This window comes from Phaethon lepturus, unplaced genomic scaffold (genome assembly GCF_000687285.1).
Source record: "Phaethon lepturus isolate BGI_N335 unplaced genomic scaffold, ASM68728v1 scaffold12422, whole genome shotgun sequence".
Lineage (NCBI taxonomy): Eukaryota > Metazoa > Chordata > Aves > Phaethontiformes > Phaethontidae > Phaethon > Phaethon lepturus.
Window position 1 is genome coordinate 48,587 of NW_010522635.1, and position 20,306 is coordinate 68,892.

At 48.3% G+C, this 20,306-nt stretch overlaps 1 protein-coding gene across 1 annotated transcript in view; it reads left to right on the top strand.

The window, feature by feature from the left end:
• COL5A1 (collagen, type V, alpha 1) overlaps positions 1 to 20,306 on the top strand; it is a gene marked incomplete at its 5' end in the record, with an annotated part of 119,246 nt that overhangs the window by 44,528 nt on the left and 54,412 nt on the right. The window contains 10 exons of the mRNA XM_010281872.1: positions 1,419 to 1,460; positions 1,725 to 1,787; positions 9,115 to 9,189; positions 10,716 to 10,808; positions 13,779 to 13,835; positions 13,989 to 14,042; positions 14,678 to 14,731; positions 15,592 to 15,645; positions 18,056 to 18,109; positions 19,031 to 19,084. Of these exons, the coding sequence (XP_010280174.1) occupies positions 1,419 to 1,460; positions 1,725 to 1,787; positions 9,115 to 9,189; positions 10,716 to 10,808; positions 13,779 to 13,835; positions 13,989 to 14,042; positions 14,678 to 14,731; positions 15,592 to 15,645; positions 18,056 to 18,109; positions 19,031 to 19,084 (600 nt within the window). The remainder of the gene's footprint in view (positions 1 to 1,418; positions 1,461 to 1,724; positions 1,788 to 9,114; positions 9,190 to 10,715; positions 10,809 to 13,778; positions 13,836 to 13,988; positions 14,043 to 14,677; positions 14,732 to 15,591; positions 15,646 to 18,055; positions 18,110 to 19,030; positions 19,085 to 20,306) is intronic.

Sequence of the window (20,306 nt, forward strand, 5' to 3'; positions counted from 1 at the left end):
CAGAAGAGAGCAGCGTGTCCATGGCAGACAGTGAAACTGCTGTCAAAATGGGCACAGGGCGAAGTCCATGACCTAAATTCTTTACTGGTGAAAAATGACTCCGCAGGCGCTTCTGTGATGACAGCAGCAGAAAATTTCCCCTAACACATCCAAATGATGCAGAAGCCAGATTTTAAATGAGGTGGTAATGAGTTGTATGGACACTGAAAGACAGAAAATCGTGCTGGCCATGCACTGGTGGTGCAGAAACATGCATCCCAGTCATGGAAGCAGGGATGGTTCATGGCAGCATGTTTTACCCTATTTTTTGCTCCTCTGGGCTTAGAGACTGTGGCTTTTGGGGCAGGGATGGCTGGATTTTCTTCCAGACATTTCAGATTCGTTCAGCTCAGCCTTGTCTGCCGTAGTGGCTGCCGTGGGGTCAGCTGAGGCTTTTGGCACCGGAGCCTGAGCCCAGGAGACCGGCCAAGGGTGACCTGAGACCAGTCCCTGCACTTGCTTCCTCCGGGCTTCTCCCATATGAACTGGCTGCTTATCCACAGATTTTTACAGGCTGATTTCACCCCGTAGGAAAAATGTCCCTGTCTGCTACAGATGAGCTGGCAAGCGCTGGGACTGCTTTGGCTCAGCCTGGGTGCTGCTGGGGGCACGGTCACTGCTCCAGAGATAAAAAGGCAATGCTCACTGCAAGGCTTTTCCCAACAGATCATCCTGATGCCTTCTGGAAAGCATTTGCCAGGTTTATTGGGAGGTTTCTCTCCTCCCTCTTACATACCCATGAGGGAAAATAAAATGTTCAATTCTACCGAGTACATGATAGACCTGATTTAAAGTTATGACAAAATATTTAGATTAAAAGGAATGGAATAACATTATTCTACCATTTTGCCCACACAGTGATTTCCTAGGTACACAGAGTAAATCACGGCATGCAGTCTGGTGGGAAAGTAATTTAAAAAAAAAATTACAATTTGATTATTAACTTTTTTTTAAGCCACTTGGGTCTAGAAACAGCTTCTTCCTGAAGAGGATCTCTTCTCCCACTCCGGCACTGCCAAGGCTGGATGTGCCCCAGAGTTTGCCCTTTGCCTGGCCATGAGCTAAGGGAGAAGGGTTGCGGTTAAGAAGGTGACCCTGTGGTGGGGTGAGGTGCTGGGGGAAAGAGCTGTTTTTCTGTGCCCTTTGTGATTCAAATAGACGATATTTGGCTTTTCAATGGGCAGTGCCTTTTGTGCCTCTGGCAATGGCGATGCAGGCCATGTCATCCAGAGAGAGTGGAAACCCTTCGGCTCTGGGATGCCTACACCTAGCAGCAACACCCAAAATATTTAAGAACTGATAAAGCTTTTCCAGCCCTGTAGTCAAAGGGACTGTGAGGATGCGCCTTGCTAATCACCTTTTCTCTTCCTCTTGCCTAGGGTATGCTGGTGGAAGGCCCACCTGGTCCCGAAGGCCCAGCAGTAAGTGATGCTTTGTCTACACCTAGCACCGAAGGATGCGCGCGGCTCCGGGGCGCTGGATGCATGTGGAGGGCTCGGCGCAAGCTGTTCCTGGCTCTTGCTTCCATATGCCACGCACGTGTACAGAGTGCTTCGGGGTCGATTTTCTGGTGCAAAAATAAATAGAAAGCTCTAATTCTTTTCCTGCCTGTTGTACAAATATGTTACAAATAATAATACATTTTCCTGTAGTGGCTTATTTTTTTTCTGTCTTTTTTATGCTAGGGCCTTCCAGGACCTCCAGGACCAACTGGACCCGTGGGCTTAATGGGTGACCCTGGGGAGAGAGTGAGTACCTGTGGTTTTGGCCCCTTTAGCTGAAGCCTGGGGTCATCTTGTCTGTGCGCAAAGTGGGACTGTGGCGTATTGCTGGGGCCCTAAAATATGGCTCATCCTGTAGTAGCAGCCTCTTCTGAATCAGCCCCACAAGGAGCTTATACATGTGCTTACAGGTACAGGGTAGACAGTTGGGGAACAGCCAAGCTAATCAAATGCATTAAGCAGTTTTCTCTAGGTTAAAACCAGGAGTAAGGCTGACAAACCCTCTGCTCTTGGTTTGGCACGTGGCTGCTCGTTCCAGCGCAGGAACTGGGCCGCGGCACTGGGAAAACAAGATAAGCAAACAACGAAATATCCTTTAGCACAGTAAAACGAGGTTCAACGGCGATTCTTCCGTCCTTGTTCCAGCTGATGTTGTGAGTCAGGTTTGGTTTTGTTTGGGTCCGGGATGGTCCCAGGGTCGTGCCAGCACCCCTGCTGAGGGTCCTTCCTTACCCTCGTTTTGTGTCCCAGCCTGCTCCTGGGGGGAAGGTGGCTCTTGTGCAGCACCTCACCCTTTCTGTAGGTGGCTTATTAGTCTGTACCAGCGAGCTCTAGAGACTGATTTATATGCTTTAACAATGCAGTAACTTAGGTTTTGTATTACGGTTTTGATGTTCCTTTAAACCAGTTCTGTCCATAGCAGCCGCTGCTTTGTAAACTGCGCCTGCAGAAGCCTCCAGCTTTGGGGTGTCTCATCGAAGGCAGCTGCTCCCAAGCACTTTTGTGGAATGTGACCCCAGATCCCGTAGTTTAGCACTGCACTTTGGTCAGAGTTGCATGTTTATTTGTTATTGCCGAGTCCTCACCTGGGATCGGGAGTGACCCGTGTTACGGAGCTGCTGAACTCAAGCCTTGCGTCAGTAAGTGGTGCACAGTCGCCATTTGAGCAGCAACCCAATGCCAAAAATTAAAACTCTATCTCCTCACTCCCTGAGCCGAGTCTCTGAAACAACCCTCACACCAAGACGCTCCTCGTTTGCTTTGGCTCACCCACAGTTCAGGCCTATCCCCCCCGGCAGAGGCAGCCAGGCGAGCAGGCACCCCTGCGCGGCTGCCTGAGCAGACGGGGACCAGGCTGCACGCTGCTCCCGGCCCCGCACCCAGCGGGAATTTTGGCCTGACGTCTAGTGGAAGATGCACCACAGCACAGACGGGCTCTGGCTTTGCACAGATGCTGAGGTGGGAACAGCCTCAGCTGCCAGAGCAGCTTGGTTCGGGTCTGAAACTAGAGGAGTGCACTCGGTGTCCTTGAGCAATAGTGCCTTGGGTGCTGGAGTGCCAAAATCGGGGCTGTGCTGGCAGGAGAAGAGCCGTTCCTGCCTCACTGCAGCCCAGCGGGGCTGCAGGCTGGTGCAGCAGCGGCACGGGGACGTGTACCAGCAGCAGTCATTTCGCATGAGCAAATTCATTGATTTCAGCAGGTTTGAGTGAGCAAAACAAATGGAGCTTGGAGCTTGACACCGTTTCAGTGCCTTGGTGCGTCTTGATGTTGAGTGCAGTCGAATGTGCTTTCAAAATAGCTTCTAGTGTACTGCTGTTTCATCGGGGGAATGGGGCTCCCAGCAGCCCCAACGCCAGCCTCCTGTGGCCCATGGAGGCATCCTGACAGCCAAAAGGGCAAAAAAAATGTGCTCACGGGTGGGTTTCTGAAGGCAGGCTTGGTTGGAGGTCTGCTTTTCCAGTTTCTCCTGGAAGGCACAGGAGGGAGGAGAGCAGCAGCGACACGGATCACAGGAGATGCGCCTGAACACGTAACACGCCGCTGCTGTCAGCGCCGTCACCAGCGAAGGCAAAACACCCTTCCGAGGAAGGGAGCGCTTATCAGCAAGCGCTCCCCTAACCCCATCGCCGAGGTCCCCAGCACGTTTCTCCGGCCGATAAGGCAGCCCCGCTACCTGTGGCCGCCTTGCGCGCACCGCAGCATCCTCCGCCGACCCAGCGGTTGGCTTCCAGGTGGGAAACCGCATCCCGTTTGCATCCTGGGTGTCTGGGAAGGATAAGCTGGGGTGACTCAGGCTCCCTGCGTTTGCAGGGCTTCCTGGTCTTCTGGCAGATTTTGGTTAAATTCTGCCCGGACAAGGTGGGAAACACCACCAATCCAGGCTCAAATGGGAGGGTCTGGATGGGTAAGGGGTGTTGTGCAGTTCCGATGTGTGTCTTAGCACAGCTAATTGCTGCGACTGCTGTTAAAGATTTGTGTTGTGGCCTTGTTTATCGCTTTTTTTTTAAACTTTTTTGTTTTAATTGAGTAACCTAAGACCCAGAAAGAATAGGAGGGAGAATTCACTCCATTGCAGAGGATCAGAACAAGATCTCTGTGCTACCAAGGATCTTACCTTAGCCTCTTTTAACACTGGAGTGAGGCCAGAGGTTGCCTCTGCGGCCGCCATCAGGTGTGCATCAGACCCTCTGGTTTTCATTTCTTCTTACTCCCAGCCTGGCTGTGGGCACGGCAACACCGGCTGAGGCACCTCTGGAAGTGACCAAGCACCGTTACGTGCCAGGACGCAGGGAGGGATGTATCAAAATATGAAAACACCGATTAGAAAGGCTGAGTATTTTTCCCTAAGTCCTTCCTGGCCCAGGTGTCTGCATGGGTTAAGCGGAGACTAAGCCACCGTGCCTCAACTTGCAGATGCCTTTTTTTAAGCTGGCGTTTACACCCCGCCCCCCAGCTTCTAAAATCCAGCTGCGTTCCCTTTCCTGTGCTATGCACCCATGAGTTGTGGTCCTTCCCTCGCACTGCCCTTGCCGTCATTCCTCTCCCACCCATCCACCCATCAAGGTGGTTCTCCGTCCCACCTGCTCATCAGCAATAAGCAAGAGATGGGGAACTGCCCCTCTGCAGTTTGGTGCTCTTCCAAATTACCCTTCCGTCGGGGTGGATTTGGGGTCCCCCGGGGCCTGGCTGCCTTCCGCGGGGGCACGGGCAGGAGGGCTTGCCTTCCCAGCTTTCCTGCCTGCTGGAGGACAAAGCAACCGGCTGGCTCCGAACCTTCGTTATTCCCCTCCCGACCTGCAGACACGCACGTTGCAAAATACAACCAGTGAGAGAAATAAAACCATTGCTGGCCTGCACTGGGAAGTGTCTGCTGGAGTTTTAAGGTGTACTTGAAGAGATTACTCTGGTGTTTGGGTGTTCTTGTGGCAATGAACCCTAACCTGGGCCCTGGTTTTTTTTAATTAAGGCTCTTTGTTGCTGTGTTGTTCCCGGGGACTTGGCTGGAGTCCGCTGACTGCTGTGCTCCCCCATCCTCCCCGGAGCATTGCTGGAAAGACCCCTACCTCATTTACGCTCCTGGTGTATTTATTGTTTTTTGATGGAACAGTAATAACGTTTCTTGTGGTTGTGACATGATTGAGAACGAGAGGCCCTGACTGTGCTCCATCGATCGATGCCTGCGAGCTCCAAAAGTCAATAGGCAGCTGCGGGCCAGGAGCCAGGGCCACTGCTCAGAGAGGTTGGCTTAACCCTTGAGAGACTGTGGTCCTGGTTCTTCCTGCAGTACTCTAGCAGAAGGACCAACGGAGGACTCTGCATCCTTGGGTGTCAGGCTTCCTAGAGGAGGGGCAAGCTGGGCAAGGTTCCAGCAGCGGTTTGCATCTTGCGGTGGTCTAGGATTAGTCAAAAGAGCTGTGGGTCTTCATCCTGTGTGGGTCCTACATGTTGCCCAGCTTTGTCGTCTTCTCCCCTTAATGTGCTGCTTCTGCTCCAAAGAATTCAGTTGCCTGGCAGGATGGGTGCTGACCCTGGTGACGAGGGAGTCTGTACTTTTGCCATTTGTTTTTGACTTTTGCTGGTCAGGCTCCTCTTGAACGGCGGCGCAAAGCCAGTCAGCAGCAGACGCATGGTCGCCGATGGTGTTGCTCCACACCCTGACATGACAGGCGTCCTTTGCATCTAGCACAGGACTGCACATCCTGCTTTTTCTGAGTGTCCAGAACAGAATGTGAAGCAACATATTGTGCATAGAGAAGTGATGAACTTGCAGAGCCAGGGACTGCAACTCTATTAAAATACTCCTTTTCAATTAGAGCAGCTCCTCTTCTAATTTGTTTATTATTAACCCTGCGTGTAGCTCATGAATTTACATGACACTCGTGTACGGTGAGGAACATTTCCTATGCCTGCGTCTGATAAAAAGACTTTTTATTTGCAATCAGGTAGGTGCACCGAATTAATATACCAACAATATTCAGCTATGTTAATATTGGCCAACACACATTTAGCTCTGTTTTATTCATCATGTCAGTTTGTTCATTTATCCCAGTTATTCTACAACGCGGAGAAGAGCTTGCGTCACCAGCAAGGCTGCAGAGCAGCCTGTTTGTGGGAGGTTTCGGAGGATTCATCTGGGGGGAGGACGGTTTAGGATGACTTAGGCAGGTTTCTTCGAGCAGTGGGAATAAGAAAATAACGGCACTGAGGAGATCAGAGAGCTATTTCACTGGTACTAAGGACTGGAATGAAGAAAGTGGGAAAATGTGCTCCTTTGAATGAGGTGAGCTGCAGCATTAGAGCGAAGCTGCAGCTCTGTCACTGACCCTGCTGTGGTTGGAAATCTGGGTGCCTGGGTGCTCTGGGCTTGGTCAGCGTGCCTCTGGGGGAAGGCTGGCTGCAAAGCAATAGCTGTATCTTCCGAGACCATACAGTCATTGTGTCCCAAAGGGCTTGTTCCCCCTGAGGACAGTTTTGCATCTCGGAAGTGTAATACAAGCCCTAAAAATCCTTACGGTGGTTCTGAAAGGCTTGGTGTTTTCAGGGTGCCCGTTTGTCCATCAGATGCCAAGCGCTGCCTTACCTAGAAAACCCCAAATACCATGAGAAAGATCTTCTGTTGCATAATTTTCTGACCAGGGCTGAAAATGGCAGAAAAATAATCCTAGAGAGAGACATTTGAAGCAAATTTTGAGGCTCGATACTGTGGGCTGCTGGGCACCGCTGTTCCTGTCTGCTGCTCGAGGAGCCCGAGCACCAGCACACTGAGGTTTCAGTTTAAACATTCCCTTGAAATATTGTGTTAGTGTTTGCACTCAGCATGGCATTTTAGAGCACTGCACCAAATGAAAGTTGAAGTCCCCATCCCTGGCTGCTATATATCAGCAAATCCCTATTTACATAATGAGTGATACAGATTTACACCAACTGAGAGTCTGGCATGCTGCATTTTTTAAAAGCATTTGTGAATTTGAATTTACAAAGGGCTTTATGGGTTTGATTTTTCCCCTGTACCATTGCCTCCTGCTGCTCCACCCTGCAACGAAAAGACCTCACACACCCAACCTGAAACAAAAAGAGGCATTTATGTGTAAAAACATCACATCAACGTTTGTCAGGCAGAGTACACACAGAGAGATAAACAAGCTCATTCCTGATCCATCATGTGCAGGACCGGAGTTAAAGGGGAAGAGGGGGAGGCAAGAAAGTTTATTATATAAAATGAGTCTGGCCTAAATTATTTATCGTGCTTCTGCTCTAACAGATGGGACTGCCCTCTGCACCTCATCAGTGGAGTCAGGGACTCCGGTGTCGGCCAGACTAAGTAAACAGCATGAATGTAACATCATGAGCTTTGCGTGAAAAATGGATGGGCTGGTGCGTTATGCAGCCTCCCTTTGGCGTTAAGGGAGCTGCTGGGTTGGTTTTTTGGGGGGGGTTGTTTTTGTTTTTTTTTTTATGCTGATAAATCACTGGCTGCAGCACTGTCTGCTTGCTGCAGCGCTGGGAGCAGCGTTGTTATTCCGGGCTGGTTGCGGTGCAGACCTCAGCTCCTCGGCTGCCGCGCTGCTCTGCCCTGTAATTGCGGCGTGGGTCGAGCCACAGCCCGGCTGGGGCCGTGTGCTGGCTGGGGCTGGGTGGAGTAGCGGCAGCTCTTCGCCCCCACCCTGGTGCTGGGCTCTAATTTAGCGCTTGAAACGTTTGACTTGAATGTTTTGGGTTCCTTTTTAAGAGGGAGACCGTCAGGGAAATGTTAAGTTGAACATGGCATAGAGGGACACATGTTTTGGCTTGTTTGGGGGTTTTTTGGGTTTTTTTTAAACGGTTCTGATTTTTAGGGACTTTGTTACCTATTTCTTTTTCCCTCCTCCCTTTCCCATCTTTATCCACCTCCCTTTGCCTTGAGGGGTGAGTGCGTGACTCTCTGGGGCAAGGTCTGGCTCTTGTGTGTCCCCGTAGCCTGTCCATATACATCTGTGATTTGTGGCAGGGTTTTATTTTTTACTTTTGTTTGTTGTCTTCATGGGCTGGAGGGCTTCAGGCAGGTTGGAGAGAGTGAGAACTGACATAGATGTTTGCTGCTTGCCCTTCGAAGAGCTTCGGTTGTCCACAGATGGATTTATTATTGGCATTTACTAAACAGGAGAGTGTCCAAGTCCTCAAGCTTGAGCTGTCGGCCAGGCAGTCCTGTTTGTCTTGCAATGAAATGAGCACCAGGGCTCATGTTGGCCTCACTGGGACATGATCAAGTCACTCTTGTCTTCGGCTCCGTAAGCTGGTGTGAAAATTGTAATTGGTCATGGATATTGAGTAGTTGGATGGTATCCTCATTTGCATGTCGGATTGCTGGATGGATGTACAAATTTGGGTTAACTTAAACTTTTTGCAAATACACAGTTGAGAATACAAATAATCTGTGGGCTGTCTTAGGAAAATTGGCCATATTTGATTATTTATAGCTTCATCGATACATCTTTTACTGCATAATCGTTTCTTTAGTACAAGTTAAAGACAACTGATGTTAATCAACACGGCTCCATCGAGATCCTCAGAGTTTTGCTGATTTACAGCTGCTGACAGGATCACTTCATTGTAGATGGAAGTAGCCTCATAGGACTAAAAAAAAAAAAAGACAAGAGAGAAAAATGGAATGACCCAGATGACTGAACATGTACAGAAAGGTATTTATCTTTCCAGATATCTATCTCACTGACCTGAGTTATGAAGTTTCATATACTTTTTTAATAGGTTTTAACAGACCCAACTAAACATTGATTCCATTGTCTTGGAACATTGCAGAGACTTCTATTGCTCACTCAAAAATTACGTAGGGCAGACCCTGGAAGTATGGGGGCCAGGATGTAAGAGTGGATTACTAAGAAAAATCATGTGCGCTTACAAATGTGCTTTCACAAAATTTGCCGTAGCATTGGGATGCCTACATGCTCAATGCTTGTCTTTCAAGATAGGGAGCCTTTTATATCATGACATATACCTTTACAGCCACAACTGCTTATGTATGGACGTGATTAAAATAATGCTATAGGAGTTTATTTTTACTTATTCTTCTTGTAGGGACCACCTGGCCGCCCAGGTCTTCCAGGAGCAGATGGTTTACCAGGACCACCAGGGACAATGCTTATGTTGCCTGTAAGTACACATGTAACTAAAAAAGCATTTAAATGAGTAGAGCTGCTTGGCTTTGCTACTGCTTGTTCTTGCAGAAGTCTCCCATCCCTTTCACCAAGGACACGTTTTCTGTGGTATAAAAGATGTATCTGGATGGCTTTCCTTATAAATTCACTTTTTGCAAAGCACTGGAACTTCTTCACTGGTCAAAAGCACAAGGTAGTTAGGTTAAAGTTTCCAGAAATTATGAATAAGGTTAAATGTTTCTGGCTGGGCATAGTGTTGGAAGGTGACAGTCGTGAAGAAGCAACTGAAGACACTTCCAAGGGCCCAATTTCCAGGCAGAAGCCTCCTATGGTGAGGAACCTCTAACAGCTCTTCAAAGCAGGTACCAAAATTGTAAGCGCCTGAATTAACCGGTCATTTTTGATGACCAGTGGTTATATTGCATTGGGTTTTCTTCCCCTACGTGAAGCTAGCAAGTCAGCCTTCTTCATCCTGGGATGCTAACGGAATGGTTATATTTTATGTCTGCTTTGATGTGAGAAAACCCTAAGGAAACCAGATGCTGAAAATAAGTGGTTAGGTACCAAAGGAAAAGAGCCTTTTAGTGAAAAACCACAGCACTCTTGTACAGGCTCCAAGTGGTAGGGTGATACTTGTGTAGGATACTGGCAGGGTGCCTGGGACAGCCTGGGCCAAGTGCTCAACACGGAGCTTAGCTGGCCATTACAATACACTTGTTGGCCTCTACAGTAACCAACCGTAGGCCTATAAATTGCATCTCTTTGAATCTGCTTGCCAAGTTCGTGTGGTCACATACCTAGCAGTAACCAAGCGCAATGCAGAGGTGAAATGGAGGTGAAAGAGCCGTCCAAGTAGATTCTGCAGCCCGGAGAGTCCTTCTTGCAAAATCCCAAAGACGCACACAATTAAGGCAGGAGAAGGGTGTGTGTCCTGGAGAGCAGGCTTGTAGCTGTTGGGGCTGGAGGAGGCAGAAGAAAACATTAAACTCCTTCCCTTTCAAGTTTGGGAAGATGAAAACATTAATGCTTGGGAGGTTTTTAAAAACCTTTGTGTGCTGAAGGATCTTGGCTCAAACAATAGGCCAAACTCTGCTCTGTGAAGCACGCTGCCACACTTGAGAAAGGCAGCCTTTGTCCCATGGCAAGCCGGCAGCTACAGCCAAATAACCTGATGCAGCCCCATCTCCGGGGGTCTCCTGGCCAGCAGTGCCTGCGCAGGCAGTATCAGCTCTCTGAGAACTTTGCATTTCGTTTCGAACGGTGGTGTGAGAGGTCTTTACAGCTCAGAGCCTGCAACCCCTCTTACTGTGCGTTACTTTGAAGCGGCAGAATTTGCTGTGTGGGTCTGGGCGTGGGAAATGGTCAGTCTGTGTCTGTGAGCTGGGTAACTCGAGCACCCCGTGGTTAATCGGCTGGTCTGGAACGACAGCGACGGGGTTGGGTCAGTCTTAGGATCAGGCTAGTGCGAGGGTGGGGAGACAGCAACCCTGCGACCTGCTTTCTCCATCTTGTTCCCATCAGTTCCGCTTTAGTGGAGGAGGAGATGCTGGCTCTAAAGGACCTCTCGTTTCGGCCCAGGAGGCCCAAGCCCAAGCCATCCTGCAGCAGGCCAGGGTAAGTGGAGGGCAGTGGGGATGTCTTCTACAGCAGGTGCCTGTGGAAGAGGAGGAGGACCGGAATAAAGGTGTCACGGGCGATGTCTCCATACTTGCACCATCCATGTGCTGGTGGTAATAATAGCCTCTCACCTGAGACGGAATTCCTCGAGGTGATGGCATCTGGGTGTCTTGGTCTTTTACTAACGCTCAGCCATAGGCCAGGCCCTAGAAGCATGGTTTTGAGTTGCTTACAGGCCTTCTGCTGGTGCAAGTAGACATAGGCCTGTTGGCTTCGGTCATGTTTGCTGTTCGTGATGTCAGTTGTGAGAGTCTGTATGAACAGTTGTGGTATGTGCTGCAAGGGTTTTGTTTATCCACCCCCCCCAAATTATAATCATTAAATGTATGTCACGGATGTAAGCTGTTCCCAGCTGCGCAAATCTCAACAGGCGGGCTGCAATTTCCTTTGATGTATTTATCTGGAAATACATGATGAATATCCATGCAACCTTTTCTTCTCTCAGATGATCTTATTGATCGATGATCAGGTAACCCCTGGCGGCGTTGGTTACATAGGCTCGCTGGTGAAACGAGAGCAGCCGTGCGCGTTCCCGGTACAGCTCCTGGTCCCTGGCTAGATGAGTACTGTAGTGTATAAGGCCTCATATTCATCTCTTCAAAATAAAACGTAATTTCTAGCCAATACAGCTTTGAAACTTTCCTTCCGTGAGCGCTTGTGTGAGGTTACCGTTGATCATTGATGCAAGAGGCGCAATTACAGCAGAAGGGAACATACGGGGACCCCACAAGCCCCCTCCTTCTATATTTACCCCAGTCTTGTCTGGGAGGGAGCCAGTTCGGGCTGCAAGCACGCCCTTGCAGTAAAAGGGAAAATATAAGCTGGTTTAGGGAGCATTTCGCAGAGGGACGGAGCTCTGGGGGCATTGCTCCGCTCCCTGCCAAATGCAGCCATCCGGGGCAGAGCGTAGCTGCGCTCCTCAGGCCCCTCAGCCCACATCTGTCTGCAGCTGGGATGTGCGGCTCGGACGCAGCCAGTCTGTTACTCAGTGCTGTTGGCCGTCTCTTTAGCACAGATTTTTTTTGGGCCGGTGTGCTAAAGTGGGCTAAAAAGCAATTTATTTTACCCTTGAATGAAATAAAGTCCATTGGGGTCTCCCCTTTTTGGTTTATAACAAGGGTTTTGGCTTAGCCCCGGGTTATTCTGGTTTCCATCCAACTCTCCTTTTACAAAGGAGTTTGATTTTATACATATTCAGGTAGAGTACAGGGCTCTGATGCCACCAGCCATTGTATTTTCCTGTCCATTAACCTTGCTCTGAGAATAATATTGGTGGCTTATGTTTCTGGTGCTACCTTGTCAGTCTTAATTTCAAGGCTGCCTACAGTTTTTCCATCAGCATTTCATTTTGCTGGGAAATAGAGCTTTTGACCAGATGAACATTTCATGAGAAGCATCTGCTTTCTCAGACTCTCTGGTCTTGTTCTTTTTTTTTTTTTCTTTTTTTTTTTTTCTCCCCTGCCTGTTGAAAATTGTGACTGTTATGGAAAAAAACCCCCAACAAACAAAGCACCTCTCTCCTCTCACTTAAAGTCTCTTTTCTGTTTTTTTAATTTTCAGTTTTGGGGAAAAAATTAAAAAACAAACAAATCCTGGGGGACCTTTGAGCTGTGTATGAAAAGTTGAATATTGCCAGAAAGAAAAAAAAAATCCATTTTGGGGTTAACTTCAACCTATTGTCAGACAATTGTAGCTGAAAAACCTGATACCAAAGCAGAAAGGGAAATAAATCACCTTTCTTTCTTTTTTGTTTTTTTTTTGGTGGGGAAGTTACAGGATATGGCAGGTATGGAAGAGGACTCCTGCAGGGGGGAGGATATCTTCTTCCCTGTTTTGGGGTTTGTTTTTCTTGTTATTGTTAATTGCATTATTAGGTTGATTTATTCCCTTAAAATTTGGCTTTCAGTAGACACTGAACATTGTCCTAGTCGGCAGTGTATCAGAGCAGCTCCCTTTTAATGGGATGTTGTAAAAAGATGCCACATAATCTAGCATTTGTGCAATATTTATGCCATTCCAAGTGCAGTCACGGGTAGCTTTTAATTACTGGAGTACATAGATAATTACAACTCTTAAAACGTTGAATTGTCACGAGGGAACCAGTTGTCCGAGTGATGTTTTAAAGTGTGGACCAGCGCCATTACCCACCATGGAAATTACTGACTTGATGCATGGTTATGTGACTCCTTAATTATTGAGTTAACACCTTCCCCCCACCTTACCCTGTTGCAAATAAAATTATAAAATTGTCTTTCTGTTTGTAGGCTATTATATAGTAATTAAAAAAAAAAAAAATTCCTCCAAAATTTAACTCTTAAGATTGTAAAGAAAAAATCCTCCTAAGCTGGACTGGGATCATAAAGATATGTGAACAAACCCTTATAACCTGTCCAGGCAAAGTTTTGACATTTACCTTCAATAATTTATTGCCAAAAGCGTCCATTTTATTGTGACTATACGTGATGATGGAAAAGGGGATCTGACCTGCAGAGGCAGATTCTCTCTGGTTTAAATGCAGGTAACTCCTCGCCCCTCCACCAGCTATGGGTCTGGGCCAGGGTGTGTTTATATGCATCTATACGGGGTTTTGTGCTTTGCGTGCACGGGGCGGAGCGGGCGTACGGGGAAGGATGCCTACAGGCAGACTGCGTGTAGGTCCGTACGTCCTCTCAGCAGACCCACGTGCCGTCTGGGGGATTTGCCCATTTGTGGATGCAGGAAGGAGTTGGTGGGGCAGCAAGTTGGACATTCTTGGGTAAATTCACTGAGCGTATGGACATTGCTCCAAGGATTCATGGTCCTCGGGGCGTGGAGGGAACGCGTGGCTGGTGGCACGATGGTGGCTGTCCTGCTGCAGCAGTGAAGCAGAGGCACCAACTGAGCAACGTTTCTCTCTTTCTGTTGCAGCTGGCGCTGAGAGGACCAGCAGGTCCAATGGGTCTGACGGGGCGGCCGGGCCCCATGGTAAGTGAGTGGGCCAGCAAGGACGGAGCAGACCCAGCCGGCGCTGTGGGTGCTCTGGGTTACCTGCATGAATGGATCTCTCTTAACGTGGTATGAATCTTCCCTCTGGCTCTGTTGTGGAAAAATGTAATAAATCGTGTTCTCTGTCCAAAGGGACCTCCGGGCAGTGGTGGACTAAAGGGAGAAGCTGGAGAAATGGGACCTCAGGTGTGTGTGGGCAAATTGGGCAACTGGGGGGATCTGGGGGAAATGAAGATGTGGAGCAGCCAGTCCTGCTTTAGAGGCTGTTGTGAGGAGCGATTCAGTAACTCAATGCCAGCTGAAAGTAGGAAGGTGTGGGAACATCTGGTTTTGCATATAAATGTCCCTTCAAGTATCCAAATGCAGACTCAAGACATAATTTTAAGCCAACAGTGTAAAATTCTGCAGGTGGTAGTCCTTTCCTGCAAAGACACTTGTGGAGGAGTCCCGTAAATATGAGATAGGTTGGAGCATGGGGAGTTTGCTGACGCTCAGGAAATTGTTCTTCCAAGCCGTGCAACCTGCATTAAGGGAAAGTTCCCATTTTCTAATGGTGGGGGAAGTGATTTGTCTCCACCGTGTGGAGCTGCTTGCAGGGCCAAAGCTTCCTCGCGGATAAACGCATGCAATTCCTGTCCAAAGATGCTCGATCCTGAGCCTTTCCTGTGTATTTTGAACCACGGGCTCTGCTTGAGGGGTTCACATCCTGTTTTGTAGCCCTGGTGACCCTGACGGCCCCAGCAGTGATGCTACAGGCACTGGGTCTGTCTGTCGTGCCTTTGGGTGATGGCATTTCTTCCTCTCTGCTTGATGCCTTGCAGGGTCCACGAGGCATCCAGGGTCCTCCCGGTCCGGCAGGAAAACCAGGCCGCAGGGTGAGTGTCCTGGGAGCTGCACTGGTGACTGCATGAACTACAATTTCTGCTAGAGATTGTTACTGCTGCCAAACAACTTCTGAGCACCGAGAGCATTGCACAAGAGCAGGCTGGCAGCCAGCCGGTGGCTTGTCCGGGACCTCTCTGTCCATCTGGGCAGACACAAATGAGGATGAGAGTCAGAAGTTGGCAGTGTGGGGAGAACTGCAAATCCACATTTGTCGCTATTTTTTTTTTTTTTCCCCTGCTCTGTGGTGTTGAGGTTGTAACTTCATAACTAGCTCTGGGATGGTTTGAACAGTCCCCAGGTCTCGGTAGCGCATGAAGAGGATCCACCCCAGAGGGTTTCTGGAGCTGGTAAAAATTGTGCTCACTTGCTCTGTCGACATCCCTGATGCTGATTTTTATTTTACTCTGTCCTCTGGCTTGCCGTGATTCGGCTTGCTGGAAGAAGAAACAAGGAAGTCTTTTGTGTGACCCACTTCTGGCTTTCTTAAAAAAAAAAAAAAAAAAACAAAAAAAAAACCCAACTCATTTCAGTTTGTGGATGTTGTCATTAGCATATCTTAAAATGCACTGGAAGATAATTATTTCAAATGAAAATCAGTGACAGTGTCTCAGCATCCCATGTAGTGAAGCAGCTTTGCTGCCATTTGTCTCGCCCTTCTCATTAGTGCCGGGCTGAGCCTGGGATGCTGCCTCAAAAACAGACCGGCATTTTTTCCCTCGCCAAGGGAAGCGGCTCCCCAGCCGGTGAGCTCTGCCTTAAATAAAACTTCACTCGGCCGCAGACCAAAGAGCAGATGTCTCTCTGGTCCTCCCTTACCCTTTGTATTTGACTTCGCTTTTCTCTGTTGCAGGGACGAGCTGGCAGCGACGGTGCCCGGGGCATGCCAGGCCAGACAGGACCAAAGGTAGTGCCACATATTTTTGTGCTTTTGGAATCAGCATCTGCTTTTTAGCAAGTATGAACTGAGAAACCCTTGGCAGAAGGAGCCCACCTTGCTTGGAGAAGGTTGTCGAAATGGTTCAGTGACTCCTGTGAAGTCACGGGCTCCACATTTGAGAGAGGGGAAATTAAACACACACCTAGAAGGCACAATAGCAATCTTTTCTTTTCCTTTCCTTTTCGTTTGATGCAACTTTTTTAAATTGCTGGATTCTCTTAAGAATGAAATATGTTCCCTTGGCTGCAGTTGTAGAACAAATACTTGGAATCCCAATTATGAAAAACAAACATGAATGAGCAGTTGGAAACGTCCTAAAATATAACTACCAGAAAAATACCTATTAACCGGGGGAGGAAATGCAGAAGGCATGGTGAGGAATTTTAATGCCCTGTATTTTTATTTGAGACAAAATCCCTTCATTCAGCTGTGATCTGCTGGTATTATCAAGCAAGAAAGAAGCTCTTCCACTGAAATTGAATGCAGAGAAAGTTTGCTCAGGGAATCATGTAGTAGAAGGTTTAAGTGCTTTATTATGTAGATACTTAAAGCTGGAATAGATGGGGGGTTTTGATACAGAGACAGGAAACTGCAAATCATTTATCCAGTAAAGTACTTTAATGAGCGTCGACTGCCCTCAAAGGAGTAGATGCCAGGGAAGAAGGGAAAACAGAATAACGAGTAGTGCTGGAAAGGAGAAGGAAATTTGCCGTGAGCAGAGACAGAGCGATGCTCTAGGACCTGCCAAAAGGAAAGCGCTGCCGGTTACCCTGGGTGCACCCCAGCCAGACTGACCTGCACCGATCTCGGGTGCGATCGACTTTCCTTTCCCTGTGAATAGGTAAAGGATTTGTGGAAGGGAGGAGCTGATACTATTTTCACATGCCGTTAGAATGTGAAAATACAAATGTCTTCACCTCTTTACAGAGAAAATGGGACTTCTTTATCTACTGAGTGGTACCCACTGCCTTCTGCTCTGGGCGTTAGGAGACTGTGTCACCCACAATTTGCAAACGCCCCTGTATCTTCTCTCCTAAGAGTTGAGGTTTTTGGGAAAAGGCTGTCTCTGTGCATTCCTGTCCCCGCTTCTCCCCAGAACACAGGAGACTGAACAGGGCACAAGTTTGGAGAGGAGAAGCCCTGTTGCGGCTTGCTGTGTTCACCGTGAGGTCTCCACGTACCGACCCGAAGGAGCTACATGGGCACGGGCAAAAGCCCTGGCAAGGCAGGCTCCTGCCGCCCACCTGCTCTCAGCACTACTGAGGTTTTGCTTTTCCTGCCTCTCACTTGAATTTCATAGTGAGTTGCCCATTTCCTTTGGGAGCATCCATGGACCTGGGCAGGGGACATGAGGAGTGCACTTAGGGGACATTCACATGGTTGTTTGCAGGCAGATGCTGGCAAGTGCTGCCTGCGCTCTGCCAGCGTGAGGTTGCATGACTTTCTCAACATGATGCCAAGTGCAAATTAACACACCCGGCCTTTTAGCAGAGTTCATTATTTTGGGCTTGGCATCACGCTCCCCAGAAGGATGCCCAAAGCTCTGTTTGGCCCAGAGCTGCATTTACAGCAGTAGACAGTGGCAGGAGCTGCTGGAGACGTGTAAGAAAAGAGGTATGCTGGGAGCCGTCCTTGCCTTGGTTTGCCTTCCCTCTATCAGCAGTTTGGGACTATATATCCCCTATACACCCCCAGTCTCACAGCTGGCTTTGTGCCTGCTCAGGCTGGGGGCAGGCAGAGCGGACTGCTCTGTGAGGGTAGCATGGAGATGCCACATTCACAGTACCCTTAAGCATCCATGTGAAGTCACCAAAGTTACCAGCTGATGACATTCCTTTTTAGGTCAAAACAGATCTGTCTTCTGACCTTGAATTCATTAAGACAGTTTCCAGACTTTATTTGTATATAAATTTGTTTCCTTAGAGAGTTCAGGAGGGTTAAACGGATGGACTGCAGTAAAGCTTGCATTGTTGGCAGGCATGGGAATACTAGTGCATCCAGTTTGCTCACCCGTGGATTGTCATTTCTAATTCCATGGAGTCAGAAATAAATAAATAATCGGAGTAGAAGAATCTGTCCAGAAGAGAGAGGCTTTAGACCATGGAGAAGTCACCCAGAGGGGTTCTGAAATCCACATGGGAAAGCATTTAAAACTGTAGGTGCTGGGGGAAGAGGGAGGAGGTAAAATGACTTTGAGCTTTTTTCTTTTTTTTTTTTTTTTAAATTCTGTAAGTTTGAAATCATCACTGGTCTGATGGGAGGTGATGGCTGAATGTCTGAGGGAGGAAATCAATCCCTCCTTGACACAGAAAGGAAACAAATTGGAAAGATATTCAACAGCAGGTGGAAATGTGTACTAAACTGGTTTTTCTTTTAGGGTGACCGAGGGTTTGATGGCTTGGCTGGTTTGCCTGGTGAGAAGGGAAATAGAGTAAGTTATCTTCCACTTGTCTTCTGGCCGTGGTCTGTAACGAAACCTTGGCAGGAGGAGGTGGCTGGGAGGTGCTGGGCGGAGGGCAGCTATTGCTGGGGATGAGCCGCAATGGTGCAATTAGGATAGGATGAGCGTGTCCTGTAAGAGCGTGAGGGGTGTCACAGCATGCCTCTCAGGCACAGCATTCACATCCCGGGAAGTTGCAAGATCCTTCTGAGGCTGCTTGAAATTGGAAAGGGGAAAAAAAAAAAAGCCTTAATAAAATGCAGACTGAAAAATAAAGCAAGAAGCAAAACACTGCTTTTAGACAGTGCAGTTGTGGATGGAAATTGCCAAAAATTATAATGAGATTCTTCTCTTTGCTGTATAATTAAACAATGAGAAAAAAATGTAAGAAGCCGGTTATTTTGGCAGGCTGTTCGTGCCTTCCCTCCCTAGAGAGTGCAGCCATTGCTTTATAAAGCAAGGGAGTGTTTGAACAGCGGAGATTGTGTCGTGATTACAAGCTACACAGGAAAGGGAAGACAGCGCCTGAGAGAGATGCTTAATCAGCCAGAAATGGAATAGCATGCCTTTGGTAAAGCAATAACTGCGTGCAGAGCATGAGTCCCTCTCCTGAAGGAGCTACCATGGTTCCCAGACCCCTGCCAAAGTGTCACTGGTAAATCCCATGAGCTCTAGCTCCTGGAGGACATTAGTCTGTCAGTGCTGGAGCCCACGTGTGGCCCTGAGCAGGTAAAGAAGGGCTGCTGCTTCAAAGAGCACAGGGAGACTGGGACCATGAGGGTATGAGTGCCTTCAGCACATGGCACAGACAGAAAAGTCAAGCCTGTTGCTTGGTTTCTCAACGTTACCCAATGTTTTCTATTGCCAGAGCATCTATGCCTTCTCTGAAGCTCTTCTGTTGTTTCTTTATAGGGTGAGCCAGGCCCCCATGGACCCCCAGGGGCGCCCGGAGAGGATGGGGAGAGGGTAAGTCTGTCTCTGGATTCAGCAGACCTTTGAATTCATGACTAACTCCTGTAAACAAGAAGCAGATGCAATATCAACCAGAGACGTGGCAAGAGCAGCCAGCACCAGCCTGTTGTTCGCCGCTGGTTGGCAGCGGCAGCACCCTGTCCTCGTGTCCTGGGGGTGCTGTGGGTGGCCGTGGCGAGAGGGAAGCAGAGCAAGGGGATGGGACTAAAAGTGAAAAGAATTTGTTTCTGGTCAGAAAACTCAGGGTTTGTTAATTACAAAAAATAATAACAGAAGAAAAATGTTCATCCTCTAGGGGTGCAAACTATCGCTTCTGATTTTTCTAAGATCCAGCAAATTGCAGCAAGACTGGGGGAATAAAAATTTCAGACAGATGCAGGAATCAAAGATTAAATTGTTCACTTCTCCTTCCACGCTGTTTAGTCAACAGTCAAAAGCCTTTAGCAAAGCTCAAACTAAGCGATTACAGGTCTAGAAGGGCTGATTTAAGAGGAGAGATTGAAAATGCTGAATCTATAACTGTGAGGAGTGTGTGGTTTAATCGGAGCAGTGAATATGGATTTCCCAGGCTCTAATCATAGAAGGGTTTGGGTCAGAAGGGACCTTTCAAGGCCATCTAGTCCAAACCCTTGTGTGCGCAGGGACGTCTTCAACTAGAGCAGGTTGCTCAGAGCCCCGTCCAACCTGACCTTGAATGTTTCCACGGATGGGGCATCCACCACCTCTCTGGGCAACCTGGGCCAGGGTTTCACCACCCTCGTGAAACATTTCTTCCTTCTATCTAGTCTGAATCTGCTCTCTTTTAGTTTAAAACCATTATCCCTTGTCCTATCGCAACAGGCTCTGCTAAAAAGTTTGTCCCCACCTTTCTTATAAGCCCTCTTTAAGTATTGAAAGGCCAATCCCCCTCCAAGATGTTGTTTCCACCCTTGGCTATTTGTTTCTTCTGTGGAGCACAGATAATAACACCTCCCTCACCATGAGGTTGCGAGGATTGATTAGTTGCAACTGTAAAGTGCTTTGAAGTTGAAAATACCAAACCTGTGTCTTGCAAGGGAAGAAGTGGTGTCTGGAGAACTTTAATTCTAGAGAGAAAGAAACAATTCGAGGTATGCAGGGAGAGAAGCTCAAAGCACGTAACTGGGGAGGATGAATTTTATCAGCAGAAGAGGGGGGTTTACCAGGGCCACCAGCTGGGATTGATTTCCTGAGGGAC